Here is a 14,091-nt window from a genome sequence, read left to right as displayed (position 1 = left end):
TTTAAATACATGGCCATTAGAGAGACAGAATTGTTGCTAAAGTTCACAATTTTATTATAAACTTTGCAGAGGATTGTTTAGTAAATAATCACTTTGTGAATAAAGACCCTATCTGAATAAGAAGTTGGCCGAATAAGGAGTAGGGTTGCCACCTGTCCGGGATTCACCCGGACAGTTCGGGTTTGGAACCATGCGTCCGGGTTTCCGAACGCCTGAAACCCAGACACATTATTCCTGGGGTTGCTGGCTGCAGTTGTATAAGTCGAGAGTCAGTCTGTTACACTCTCTTTCACACTGCCCAAAGCCAGCACTAACAATCCCCCCACCCCCAGACAGGAGAGGAGAGCAGGCTTGATCTACTCCTCTTCCTCCTGCCCCTACCCCTCTGTGTCTGCCCACACTCCAATCCCCAGGGCTGTGACTCAGAAAGGAAAGTGGAGGCTGGAAATTTAAAGTCCAGCAAGCCTCAGATCCATCTGGATGAGAGGTGCTGACTGCCAAGGGGTGAGTGCGCTCACCATCCATCCCTGTCCATGACTGATCTCTCCCCCGCCTCTGAGTGAGTACACTAAGGAAAACCAGGGTTCTCAGAGCACCCTTTAAATCAGAGTTCCCCTTTACACCAGAGGCCACAGTGTTCCCCTTACATCAGAGTCCTCTCTGTACATCAGACTTATCAGTGTTCCCTCTTAAAGTGGAGTTGCACCCCAAAAAATAAAAAATCATGAATTTTCCGAAAAAAAATAAAAAATAAACATTTGGAAATGTCTTTTTTTTTTTTATTCACCTCTAAATGGCTGTTTCTAGTAGTCTGCCTCCTTCATTTAGTGCCTGGGCTTGTGATGTCACTCCCCTCAGCGCAGGAGGGGCTCACCTCTGCCCCCTCCCTCTTGTCAATCATCCGGGACACGTGACAGGTCCCAGATGAATGCGCGGCCAATCACAGCACGTGGCGCCGCTCACGTATGCGCAGTGGGTGCCTGCTGTGAAGCCACAGCCGGGCGCCCACAGTTACAATGCCGGCAGTGCCGAACGGAGGGGGGAAACGAGCGGGGCTTTGATCCCCCGCATCGCTGGACCCTGGGACAGGTAAGTGTCCGATTATTAAAAGTCAGCAGCTGCAGTATTTGTAGCTGCTGACTTTTAATTTTTTTTTGTTTTTTTAATGGCAACACCACTTTAAATCAGGCTTCTCAGAGCATCCCTTATGTTAGAAGCCCCAGAGTTCTCCCTTACATCAGAGTCTGCAGAGTCCCCCCTTACAGTGTAAGGGAACTATGCGAGTTCAGATGTAAAGGGGGCCTCTGTGAGTTTAGACGTAAAGGGGGACGCTGGAGTTTAGATGTAAAGAGGGAATCCGTGAGTTTAGATATAAAGGGGGACTCGGTGAGTTTAGATGTAAAGGGGGACTTGGTGGACTCCGATTTAAAGGGGGACTCTGGTGTAAAGGGTACTCTTGTGATTAATTGAATATGATTAGAAATGTTAATTGCAAAATACATATATGTATAAATTATACCGTCAAAAAAAAATTTGCTGTGCGCCTCTAAAGTGGGGTTTGACATGAAGAAAAGGCGGCACCCCAATAATGAGCTCACTTGATGCTCACAGTGTAGGAGGAGGAGGGGGGAGGGGTAGGAGGAGGAGGTATGTATTGTACACCGTCCACATCTCAGCTGATCACACACTATCACACACACAGTTCTTCTGGTGACAGCGGGTCACGTGGTCACACACAGAGTTGAAACGCTAAACCCTCTCCTGATTCCCCACACGTTGCCCTCCGATCCCGCCCCTATCGCCATGCCAACGCAGGGGAGGCGGGGCGGCGTCCGAAGCAGCCAATCGGCGCGCCCTCCCCCGGCCGGTTTAAACTCGGCCAATGAGGGCGCAGCTCCAGTGTTGTGCTCAGGTGGACTAACTTTCCTGTCAAGATGGCAGCGACCGTGTCCGTTAGAGGTACCGTGGAGCCGAGCGGCGGGGGCTGGGAGGACGGGCACGATGACGGGGAAGTGTTCATCCCCGAGGAGGAGTGCCGGGGGGAGCCCCGGCTGGAGCCCCAGGAGATCCGGAGCCGGGTGGAGAGGATGAAGAGGGAGGTGAGGAACCGGAGGAAGATCCTCATCAAGGGGCTGCCGGGAGACATCGCCAACCAGGTGAGGAGGGCCGTGTGTGGGTATGGGATGGTCCCCTGTGCCCCCCCCCCCTTTATATCCTGGGAATGGGTCACCTCTGTGGGGCAAATCTTGAGAATGATAGAAACCTGTGTACCCCTCCCCTCCAATACACTGGCATATACCATCCTCTCCATTCACTATCAACTGTCTGTAATAAAATACATCAACATCCCAATTGTGTGTGTGTGTGTGTGTGTGTGTGTGTGTGTGTGTGTGTGTGTATATGTATGTATGTATGTATGTATATATGTGTGTGTATGTGTATATGTATATGTATATATATATTCAGCGCCACCCTTAATATCCCTTTCACACTGGGGGAGTGTGGGCACCGTCGGTTAAACAGTGCTATTTTGCCATTAGCGACCGAGAGGGTTAAAGCCACCGCAAAGCACTACTGCAGCACTTTGCCGGTGGTATAGCCACACTGTCCCATTCATTTCAATAGAGCGGTGACGGGGTGGTATACACACCGCACTGAAGATGCTCTAGCAGGTTCTGCCAACGCACCGCTCCAGCATGGAAGCCCTCGGGGCTCTCTCACACTTGAGACATAGCAGCGGCTCTTTCAGGGCGCTTTGCAGGCACTTATTTTTTTTTTTTTTTTTTTTTTACAAATAACGTGGTGGGTTTATTGAGAATACGAAAAAAGAATATACAGACATTGGTCAATACATGAATTGTAACAGCAAGAGAATACAAGGAGAACACATGTTGTGTGATAGGGGGGGCGCAAGTCCCCAAAATATCAACCGGAGCAAGAAACAGAAAAATTAAAAAAAACATACATAGCAGAGGGAACAATTCCACAAGGTGAATCCAGAGAAGCACTACATCAGGGGATCTCCAGGGCTATCATGAAAGTATACCTTGCAGTGTTATCATAGTGCAGCACAGTCCCAACCCTCCTCGATTCAATTATGCAGGATCTTCTAGCTCCTGCGGGGGAAGTTCGTCACATGTGTCGGCATCGTTCAACCAGTCCCCCCAAACTTTAGTATATTTCGACTGACAGCCCCTATGGGCATAAAGTTCCTTCTTATATGGGAGTACATGGTTAATCGCAGCCACCCACTCCTGAGGCGTGGGGGGCTGGACTTGGAGCCATTTTCTCGCCACCAGCAACCTAGCCATAAACAGAGATTCATGTAGAAATATCTTGTGGTATTTGTCCAAGTCCGGATCAGGAAAAACTCCCAAAAGGCATTGTTTGGGGCATAGCGTCAGAGGTGATCCCATTCTGTCGTGGATAAATCTGACTATGTGAGACCAGAAACCCTGGATCACCGGGCAAGACCACAGGATATGAAAAAAGGTGCATTCCGAGCCGCCACATCTAGGGCAAAGGGGGCTGTAATCGGGTTTGTATTTGGCTATACGTGTCGGCGTCAGGTATGTTCTGTGCAGAATATTCAGGTGGGTGAAGCGGTCTGAAAGTCTGGGTGAGACCCTTTTGCCATTGTCCAAAGCTTCATCCCATTCATCGTCCTCAAGTCTCCCCACATCCTCCACCCATCTCCCCCTAAGGGCCTCTGCCAGTGCAACCGCCGGGGGTCTAATCAGAAGGTTGTATATACTAGAGATCAATTTGCGTGAATCCTGCCCCAACAGCACATCTACTATCGCCAAACTGTTCACCCCAGGTGGGGATTGCCCAAATTGTGCCTGAAGAGCATGGCGGAGTTGGAGGTACCTGTAGTGCATGGAGTTCGGGAGAGCAAATTCCTCCCTGAGCTCCTGAAACGATTTTAGCACCCTCCCACGATATAGATCAGAGATATAATTTATCCCATGCGCGAGCCATATCGAATAGCCAGGGAGCAGCCGCAATTCGCCCAAACCGGGGCTATCCCAAAGTGGGGTGTGGGAGTGGGCCTCAGGAAACGACAACCTTTTCCCAACCACCTCCCAAATCCTGCAGTGTGCGTAGAGTAGTCCCCTGCGATTCCCCCGAAACTCCGCTGAAGCACGGTCCCTAAATAGCAGCTGGAAGGGATGGGTAATCAAGTACCCACGCCTAGGGCAAATAAACGTTAGGTATCTGTCTCTGTCTTGTTTGTCCAGATGGTAAAAGTGGGACACTTGGGCCGCCAAGTAGTACAGGGCAAAATCTGGCATGGCCGCCCCTCCCAGATCCCCAGGGCATTTTAATACTTGCCACGATAATTTATGCCGCTGTGAGCCCCATACAAAGGAATTTAACAGGGCTTCTATAGATTTAAACAGCCTCAGGGGTAAATAAACAGGGGAGTGCCAGAACACGTACAGAAACCCTGGCAGAATGATCATTTTCACCAGATTCGTTCGGCCCATAACGCCCAAAGGGAGCTTGGCCCATGTCTTAATTTTGGCCTTCATGGTAGCTATCAGGGGATCTATATTCAATCTTGTATAATCCTCCGGGGATCTGGTGACAGACGCCCAAGTACTTTAACGTACTAACTCATAAAAGGGGAGCAGAAGCCTCAATTTCAGAGGGGGCACCGATATCCATGGGTAGTATTTGGGATTTCTCCCAATTAATTTTAAGTCCCGAGTGTGTTCCAAATAATTGAATCGTTTCGAGAGCCGCCCGGAGGGAGGGGCCTGTATCCGCCAAATACAATAACATATCATCCGCATACAGACTAATCCTCTCCTCCAGGCTGCCACACTTAAGTCCCCTGATACCGGGGTGTCCCCTAAGGGCGCAGGCACTTATTTTTAGTGCTGCAGCACCTGCAAAGCGCCCCAGTGTGAAAGGAGTCTAGGTGAAAATGTCCAAATTGGGCCCAATTAGCCATTTTCCCTTCCCCTGTTGTCATGTGACTTGTCAGTGTTACAAGGTCTCAGGTGTGAATGGGGAGGTCACTGTTCTGTCTCTAGGGGCAGATAGCAAAACCTTCTTGTCCCAATAATTCAGATAGCTTCAGATTTCTTTGATCTCAGTTTTATTAGAACAAGCCAGCAGGTGTGTTTTTAGATTTGGTGTTATCACTCTCTCTCTCTCTCTCATACTGGTCACTGGAAGTTCAACATGGCACCCCATGGCAAAGAACAAAAAATAATTGTTGCTCTACATGAAGGTGGCCTAGGCCAGTGATGGTGAACCTTGGCACTCCAGATAATTTGGAACTACATTTCCCATGATGCTCAACTACACTGCAGAATGCATGAGCCTCATGGGAAATGTAGTTCCAAAACTGGGGTGCCAAGGTTCACCATCACTGGCCTAGGCTATAAGTAGATTACCAAGACCCTGAAACTGAGCTGCAGCACGGTGACCAAGACCTTACAAACATTTAACTGCAGCTCCCCAGTGCTGGTGTTCTATCGTTGTGTGTCCTCCGCTGAAAAGTGCCTGCGCAGGACAGAGCCGTACTTTGATTTTAGCGATCAGCTGAAATGACGTGGCGCATGCGCACATCACAGGTGGCTTTTTGCAATTTGGGAGAGAATGCCACAGAAACTATTAAAATCTATTCGCCGCCGTTCTCATATCGTGCCTTCGCTGTTGCTGTGCGGGGTTTGTCTGCTCAAGGTTTCCTTCTGTCGGTCTTGCACTGTGGCTTTAGACCCCTTTCACACTGAGGGTTTTTTTGCAGGCGCTAGAGCGTTAGAAATAGCGCCTGCAATCTGCCCTCAAACAGCTGCTCCATTGTCTCCAGTGTGAAAGCCCAAGGGTGGTGTGCTGGCAGGATGTCAGGGAAAGTCCTGCCAGCAGCTTCTTTGGAGCCGTGTGTTTACCGCTCCTCCCCCATTGAAATCAATGGGGCAGCGCGGCTATACCACCGGCAAAACGCCGCTATTGCAGGCGGTTTTAACATTTTCTTGGCCGCTAGCAGCCGAAATGCACCATAAAACAGCAATAAAAATTGCGGTGTTTTACCGCTATGGGCAGTGCTGTGTGTAAAGGGTTTAAGGCCCCATTTACACCTGAGCATCTTGTAGCTACAAACTACTGATGGGGGGGGAAAAATAATTTTCTTTGGAGAGGGTTCACATCTCCACTCCAGAAAGCCAGAAGCCCAAAAATGCCTCAAACAAGTTCTGGAACTTTCTCTTTTTTTTTTTTTTTCTGCTTTTTTACATTGGTGACCTTTTTCACATGCACAAACCCCCCCCCCCCCCCCTCCCCCTGCTTACCCTGGATCTTGACCCGGTTTGCTGTCCCTCTGCCTGGGGTTCTCTGCTTTTGATTGGATAGATTGATAGCACAGCCATTGGCTCCCACTGCTGTCAATCAAATCCAATGGCACCAGGGCCAAGTCATACATTCAGCGGCTATGGAAACCGACTTCTGGACTTGGGAGCGCGCCTGCAAGGTAATTCCCTGGGAGAGCGCTTCTCCTAGGGGGTTATCTGATGTGGGGGGAAGCTGCGAGAGCCACCAGTGGACACCAGAAGAGGATGTTCGGGTCCACTCCCTGCAAAACGAGCTGCGCGGTGGAGGTAAGTATGATGCGTATGTTTTAATGGTGGCGAAAAAAAATCACGTAATGACCAGACGGAAGGGGGCTGTATAAGGGATTTACTGGCAGAAAAAAAGTTTTACTATCCAAAGTTAAAACGAGGGCAGAATTTTTAAAAAGGGGGGGGGGGGGGGGGGTTACTGAAGGTCCACTTAACTAAAGGGTGTCAGTCAGCACTTAATGGTTGAGTGGATCTTGTATTTAATCCATTAGGATGGATAAAGAGTGCCTCCTCTTCCCCTCCACCTCCTCTCTCCACCATAAATTTTTTTTTTTTTTTAGAAGAGAATGGGGACCAATCCCATAACACTCTTTAAAAACAATATAATAAACCCAAAAATGTCAGCTGGCACTTGGGATAGTCCACATACAAGTAGGGAGAGACACCCCCCCCCCCCCCCCCCCAATTTAGCAGGCGCTCAGACCGGTGTGCGTTCCACTACCGAAGGTCAAAACCGGCAGCCTGGGATCCATTTCTTAATTTTTAACTAAAATAGAGACTTTAGTATCACTAAGTGCCAGTTAACACCAGATGTTGGATATCACATGTGATTCACACCGCACTGCTATGCAGATCGCATGCAATGTCTGCGATTCAAATTCAGCCTTACAGATTGTCTTCGGACCAAAATCACACAGGACTCCTATCTATTGCCATGTTTATGTAGCCTGAGTATATAGTTGCTTGCTGTTCAATTATTTTAACCTTTGGTGCTGGATCATACGGGTGCCAAAATTGTTCGGTGATGTATGTCAGTTAGTACAAATGTTTTTTGTATTGTAGACCTAGGAATGTTCTACCTTTCCATACATGTGATCATTGTACATCCACCCTATTAGTAGCTGCTGATGCTATTGATATTTCCTTGTTGGTCCTGAATGACGATGGTGCGGCATTCACTCGCCTTCAGACAGTTAGAATTGGCTGAAGTCATTCTTTGCATTCACTGCAGCTGCCCGTGTGCCTCACTTAGGACCAACATGTATAAAATAGCTTGTAATGGTTGATATTTACATGAGTGGTCAATAGACTCCAGTAATATGCTGTATGCTTTTAAACTGTGACATGCCTACAGCATATGCACAACTTTAAATGGGGGATCTTGTTGCCAGTAGTATCCTGTGTTTATTGCATATGCTTGTCTGAATGGGCCTCTTATCTATTCTGTTGGCACACCAACTGTATTAGTCATTGGGGTTGATTTACTAAAGGCAAATGTGCTGTGCAGTTGCACTTTGCAAGAATAGTTTTTCCAGAGCTTAAAGTGGAGTTCTGCTGAAAAAATAAGCCAGCAGCTACAAATATCACTTTTAATATTACTGCTCAGGGCGCCTGCGATGTCCTCACCCAAAGCCGCCCTGTTCCTCGGCTCTCGGGCGCCGGCATCTTCAGTAAGGCAACTGTAAAATGAAACCTTACGGCTTCTCAGCCTGGCTCCCTACTGCGCATGCACGTGTCGCGCTACGTGTCCTCACTGGTCCCTGCAGTCTTCTGGGACCTGTGTGACTCATAGACAGCGGAGGGCCAGACATGGCATAGATCGCTTGAAGTGGGGGCAAGTGTGAAAAGGTGCCAAGTGACACCAGGGGGGGAACTGGTAAAGCACAGAAGTTCAAGTTTTGGGTGGAACTCCACTTTAAGGAGCAAAAGCTCTACTGACTTCCATCGTGTGTGTGTGTGTGTGTGTATATTCCTTTTCCATGATTGGGTATTGTAAAGTGAAGCTTTACCAGAAGTGTGTGTGTTGTTCATAACTTTCAAAACACTAATGGTGGCACAATGGCTTTTTTTGCATTACTTTTTTCCTGTGATTTAGTAAAACTACTTTTAGTATCAATTTAGTTAGCGCCACATAAAACATCCCCTGTTTTTTCCCGTGATTGTTGTTGTGTGCAGTGTTTGTATGTTAATCCAGATAAGACTTGAAGTAGCTTTGTTGTGCTTTCCTCTCCTCCAGTAAAATGATGTTATCAAAAAAATCCTGCAGTCCTTTGTGGAGCAGTCAGGCCTCAAGCTGGCTCCTGTATAGAGGACTGAGCTGACCCGGTGATCCCTGAAGCAGTTTGTCTTTCCCCCTTTGTTGGGATGATGTCACTGGCCTCTCATACAGCTGTGGCCGGCAGGGTTGTGTTCTGTACTTGTCATTCAGTCCTGTGATTCCCCATTCGCCCCTGTCAGTGGCCTCCTGACAATAGGATCGTGCGCAAATTCCAGTCCCCTCTCTAACGCAGATGGCATCACCCAGGGATGATTATCAGGTTATGCAAGGCTTCAAACCCGGTCATGTTATATACAAAATGAAGTTAAAAATCACATGCTGGGTTCTGGTCGTTGTGTTTATACTCATTATGATTTTCAGTTGTCGTCATTTTTTTTTTTTTTTGGTTTGAAGTTGTTCCCTTCTCTTCCAGAACACTCGCTGTCATGCCTTTTGATAGACACATTTTACTCTATTTCTATCTGGCTATGTTCCATGGAGTAAAAATAGGCCTGGAGGGCACGGTGGCATTGCAGATACACTTGTTACAAAAGCATCCCCATGAAACTCAAGTTTTATTTTCCATAGTCTTGGTAACAAATATTATAACGGCGTGGCAACTTGTAGGCCTAAATTGGCAGGGGTGAAGGGCATTCAAAATAGGTGGGTGAGCTGTGAGTTTATTTGGGAGGGGGGGGGCCCCCATCCCCTACAACTACTGACTTTTACCTCCTGTCCTAGGATCCAACACCATCCACACCTAAGCTGATTCTTTACTAGTCTTTGGGTCCCTGGCACTGGAGGAGGTGCAATTTCTGCTTGGTTTGCCAAGCTGGTCTGTGCCATGCGGTAGTGGGCACATGCCAAAACCAAAAACTGCCCCCCCCACAAAAAAAAGCTTCAGAGTTATTGTGGAAGGGGGGGGGGGGGGGGGTTTCTGCTTTTAGACTACAAAGACAGCTGACTGGGATTGTATGCAAAAAGTATACCACCTGTCACTACAAAAAGTGACCTGTTCAAGTGAAAGGAGCCTTAGGCCCCTTTCACACATGTGGACATTATGTACGTATTTCATCCATCCATTTGCAGATGAAATACGGACATACATGCATCCCTATTGGATAGTGGGTGTCTGTGGGTGAACATCCGCAGACACCCGCTATTGTCCGCCTCCGCAATTGTCCGATTCTGCAGACGGAGGAAAATCCTATTTTTCTATCAGTCTGCAGAGTGGATCGGATGAACACAGACGGTCCGTGCTCATCCGATCCCCATAGAGGAGAGCTGACAGGGCAGTCCCTGCACAGTGCGGAGACCACCATGTCCGTCGCCGGCTCAGTGGGGACAACAGAGCGATCCCCACTGAGCGAGCGGATCATTACTGATCCGCCCCGTGTGAAAGGGGCCTTAATCATTTTTCATCTGCCCAGGACTACATGTCCCATGAGGTGTTGCTCCTCACACATTCACAAGTTTCCAGGCACTTGCTGAGCTGTATGTATATTGACATGTAAATGGTGCGTTCTGTATGCAGGCCAACTAATCGGCTATCAAATGATAAAGTTGCCAACTATTTTTATTATGGATATGTTTCAGCCCTAATTTATCCTTTAACATCCCTGCCAGTTTATTTTGGTGGTTGTGTATGTATACAGCATTGGTGAATTTTTAACTCTTGCAATCTCTTTGGCTCAATGAATCTCCAATGGGGACATGACTGCAATAAACACCTTGCGGTGTCTAAACTTTTCTTTGCTTTATTCAATACTAAATAGTGGTTTTGGATGACCTGTAAAAGTTTTCCTTTTTTTTTCAAACTCACACTTTTTCTATTTCATTTTTTGTACCAAGCTGAATGAGGGTTTGCTTTAATCCTCAAGTATATGTAAAGTGCATGAAGTCTGGGCACATACTTAATTGCTCACTTCCACCTTCATTGTTTACTCCTGATCAGAAAACAATTGTGTAATAACCTTCTAAATGATGCGTGAGCTAGCCTTAATATTGTGTATAAATTTGATTTTAATTTTATCTTATTTTTTTATTTTTTTTTTCCCCCCCAGGAAGTCCATGATCTACTGGCAGACTATGAACTGAAATACTGTTTTGTTGATAAATATAAAGGAACTGGTAAGAACCAAACAATTACCTGGACAAATTCTGATGAAAATTGAACATCTGTTTTGTGACTTGCCTTTTATGTAGGGATGATGTATATGGAGGGTGAAGAGGGCCGGTCACCTTGTCCCTTTTAGGAACCACATATGTAGTTCTAGGGTCGTATCTGGTTCTGGATACTTGTGAAGGTGTTGGTTTAGGACCACATTAAAAAGAGGGGCTTATGTGGCTTTTATGTCTGTAAACCCCCACCCCCACTGTCTTCTGGGACACATCACAGGTCCCAGAAGACTACAGGACCTTTCACAAGATGCCATGGGACTCGTACTCTCAAAGTAGGAGACTGTTGTGAAGCAGTAAGGCTACAGCTGCACCCAAAGCAGATTTAAGCACTGACTCGGATAAGGATGTTGCTGGATCCCTGGATAGGTAAGTGTAGTTATATTAAAAATCAGCAGCTACAGTATTTGTAGCGTTATGTGTGGTGTTTTTTTGGGTCGGGGGAGCCTGGAGCTCCTTTTTTCAAAAAAAGTGTAAGAATGCCCCAAAACACACTTGCCTCCATGCTGCAGCATCAGTCTGCTGCAGCTGTGCCCCCCCCCCCTTAGTGATCATGGAGCTGTTGCTCCATTCAGTTCAGTCTTCCTGGAGCAGAGAGCAGTTGAGTGTAACCAGTTAGTTGCCTGGCCGTCTCGTTTGTCTTGCTTACCAAAAAATGAGCGTATGGCGAAGATGTGACTTGCTGGCAAGTACGTTTGTACTGGGTCAGCAGTTTCCAAGTATTGAAGTTAGAGTTGGCATATCAGCCAGGCAGATGGCTGGTCCAATTGGTTTTCAGCATGACCTGGTTGCAAGCCTTTCGTTTTAGGGTAACACAAGGGAGCCATGTGATAATAGGCTATTTCTGCATGTTTACCTTTCCCATAGTCTTTTCACACTGCTGTAAACTTGTGACCTATGGCTCTCTCTCCTATAGCATGTCAGATTAGGTTGTATGACCTTCTGTGGAGTACTAGTATGAGATGTGCTTACTAAAGAGTTCTCCATGTTTTGTATCCTGCAGCTTTTGTTACATTGCTGAATGGAGAACAAGCAGAATCTGCCATCCGTCGATTTCACCACACTTCTCTCCGTGACCGTGAGATCTCAGTACAACTGCAGCCCACAGACTCCCTGCTCTGTATTGCGAACCTGCCACCCGGTTATACCCAGCAGCAGTTTGAGGACTTGGTCCGCCCCTTTGGTAATCTGGAGCGGTGTTTCCTGGTGTACAGCGGTGTGACGGGACATCCCAAGGGCTATGGCTTTGTGGAGTACATGAAGAAGGACTCTGCTTCCCGTGCCAAATCAGACCTGCTGGGCAGGCAGCTAGGCTCCCGCACGCTGTATGTTCATTGGTCAGATGTGACCCAGCTAACCTACGAACTGCTTCACTCCCACTGCCTGTGTGTGGAGCATCTGAAGGAGTGTGACTTCACAGAGTTGAAGGCTGCCTTCTCCAAATCCTGCACACCCTCTTTCTGCCAGGTGGGTGTGCTGTTGATGTCTTCTGTTGTGAGGCTATTTGAACATTGTATATATGTGCTACTGTAATCTATATAAGAGTATTAAGATTGGACTTCTCACAGAAAGGACACGGCTTTCCAGTGGGTTACTCTGGCTTGGCTGAAAGGCAGTTGAAGTTCTCACATGAGGCTCCTGATACTACCCTAATCTTAATAATCGCTCTACCTTTCTGGAGGGACTGGTACTACCAGCATTGCTGGTTTCTCCTACCCAAGTTCAGATGTATTTTGAAGCTGGTACTTTGCGTCACATGCTCGTGTATCCCAGGTTAGTCATTGCTTCTGGAAGCCCAGCAGTTGGGCGTGGGGCTCTACTGTGAACATTAAAGTAGAACTCTACTCTCTCAACATTGACTATTTCTAATCCTTATGCTGCTAGGTAAATAGTTGGGTATCAGATATACATACATACATACATACATACATACATACATACATACATACATACATACATACATACATACATACATACATACATACATACATACATACATACATACATACATACATACATAACTATCGCCTACAAAGAGGGGTGGTTTGGGAGCCGGTTAAGTGAGGGCAAGGTAGTTGAGGGTGGGGTGAAATAGGGATTGTGGCGTGGGAGAGTTTAGATGGAAAAGGCTGTGATCGCTGGGGGGGATGGGGATAGGAGGGTTATTGGGAGACATGGGGGCAGAGGTGACAGCTGGTAGAGGGAAGGAGGAGAAAACGGGCTGAAATTACTGCAGGCATGGTACAGGAGACAGTTGGGGACTGCAGGCGTGGTACCTGATCTGGTTATATTCTGTGCAGCCCTCATCCCCAATTATCGTGAGTGCAGCTCCCATCCCTGGAGATCCTGTAGCACACCGGAGAATGCAATGAGACACTTGCAGGCTGGTGATGCCCTCTGGCAGGGTTGCTGCAGGAAGCCAGCCCTGTCTTCTACTGCAGTCCAGCATTCGGCCCTCGCGTGCACACACTGAGCCGGGCAGGATTTATCAGCGGATTTCGGCCTCCAGCAGCAGCACAGCTAGGAGGACGACACCCCCCCCTTGAGTTAGCCATGTAGCGGCTCCCATACACAATCGCGATAAATCGTCACTTCCGGTATCGTGTGTATTATCAAATTTGCCTACACTTGGCTCACTGAACCCAGTTAAAGACCTCCATATTTACCATCACTGTCCAGTGACATCACGGACATCGACGTCACCAGACATCTGACGGAGGCTCCTTACCATGTGAACAGCTGAGACCAATCACAGCCGGTCATCGTGAACCAAGAAGTTCCAGTTAATGGTTTTCCTTGGTTCATGCTGACAGGGAGAGCCAATCAGTGGAGAGGGGGGTGGGGGGTCTGTGCTCATAATCTGCACAGCCCCCATGAGAGGTGCAGATCAGCTGCCAGTCCGTACCCATCCGTTCTACATGTCGGTGAAGGAGAAAACAATTTCTTAACACTAAAACGTTTAGCAAAAAAATAAAAACACCAGTGTTTATCAATTGCCGCCAAAAGAAAGCTCTATTTGTGGGAGTAAAATGCCCAAAATTTAGTTTGGGTACAGTGTATGACTGCACAATTGTCATTCAAAGAGACGTTGCTGAAAATTGTTCTGGGATGAAAGGGGGAAGTTCCTGGTACTGAAGTTGGTTAAAGTAATTTCTCAGCAAAATAAAGCATGGAGACATACATGGGTGGGGGAAGTTTGCTTTGAATATTACAAATTAAATAATTGGAGATTTTGTGGCGCTAAAATGCGTTGTCATTTTGCTTTAAACATTTCAGTGATTTCCCTTTTTTTTTTTTTTTTTTTTT

The 14,091-nt window shown here is 47.2% G+C and overlaps 1 protein-coding gene across 2 annotated transcripts in view; it reads left to right on the top strand.

Moving 5' to 3' along the window:
- Positions 1-1,897: 1,897 nt before the first annotated feature.
- RAVER1 (ribonucleoprotein, PTB binding 1) overlaps positions 1,898-14,091 on the top strand; it is a 49,308-nt gene continuing 37,114 nt past the window's right edge. For both annotated transcript variants that reach the window (XM_077470210.1, XM_077470209.1), the window contains exons 1-3: positions 1,898-2,156; positions 10,671-10,737; positions 11,789-12,252. In XM_077470210.1, the coding sequence (XP_077326336.1) occupies positions 1,935-2,156; positions 10,671-10,737; positions 11,789-12,252 (753 nt within the window). In that variant the 5' untranslated portion in view covers positions 1,898-1,934. The remainder of the gene's footprint in view (positions 2,157-10,670; positions 10,738-11,788; positions 12,253-14,091) is intronic.

The sequence above is a fragment of the Lithobates pipiens genome, unplaced genomic scaffold, assembly GCF_037356315.1.
Source record: "Lithobates pipiens isolate NorthernLeopardFrog02 unplaced genomic scaffold, aLitPip1_a1.2 Scaffold_8, whole genome shotgun sequence".
Taxonomy (NCBI): Eukaryota; Metazoa; Chordata; class Amphibia; order Anura; family Ranidae; genus Lithobates; species Lithobates pipiens.
The sequence above is the reverse complement of the archived record's forward strand: the minus strand, read 5'-3'. Positions and strand labels throughout refer to the sequence as shown.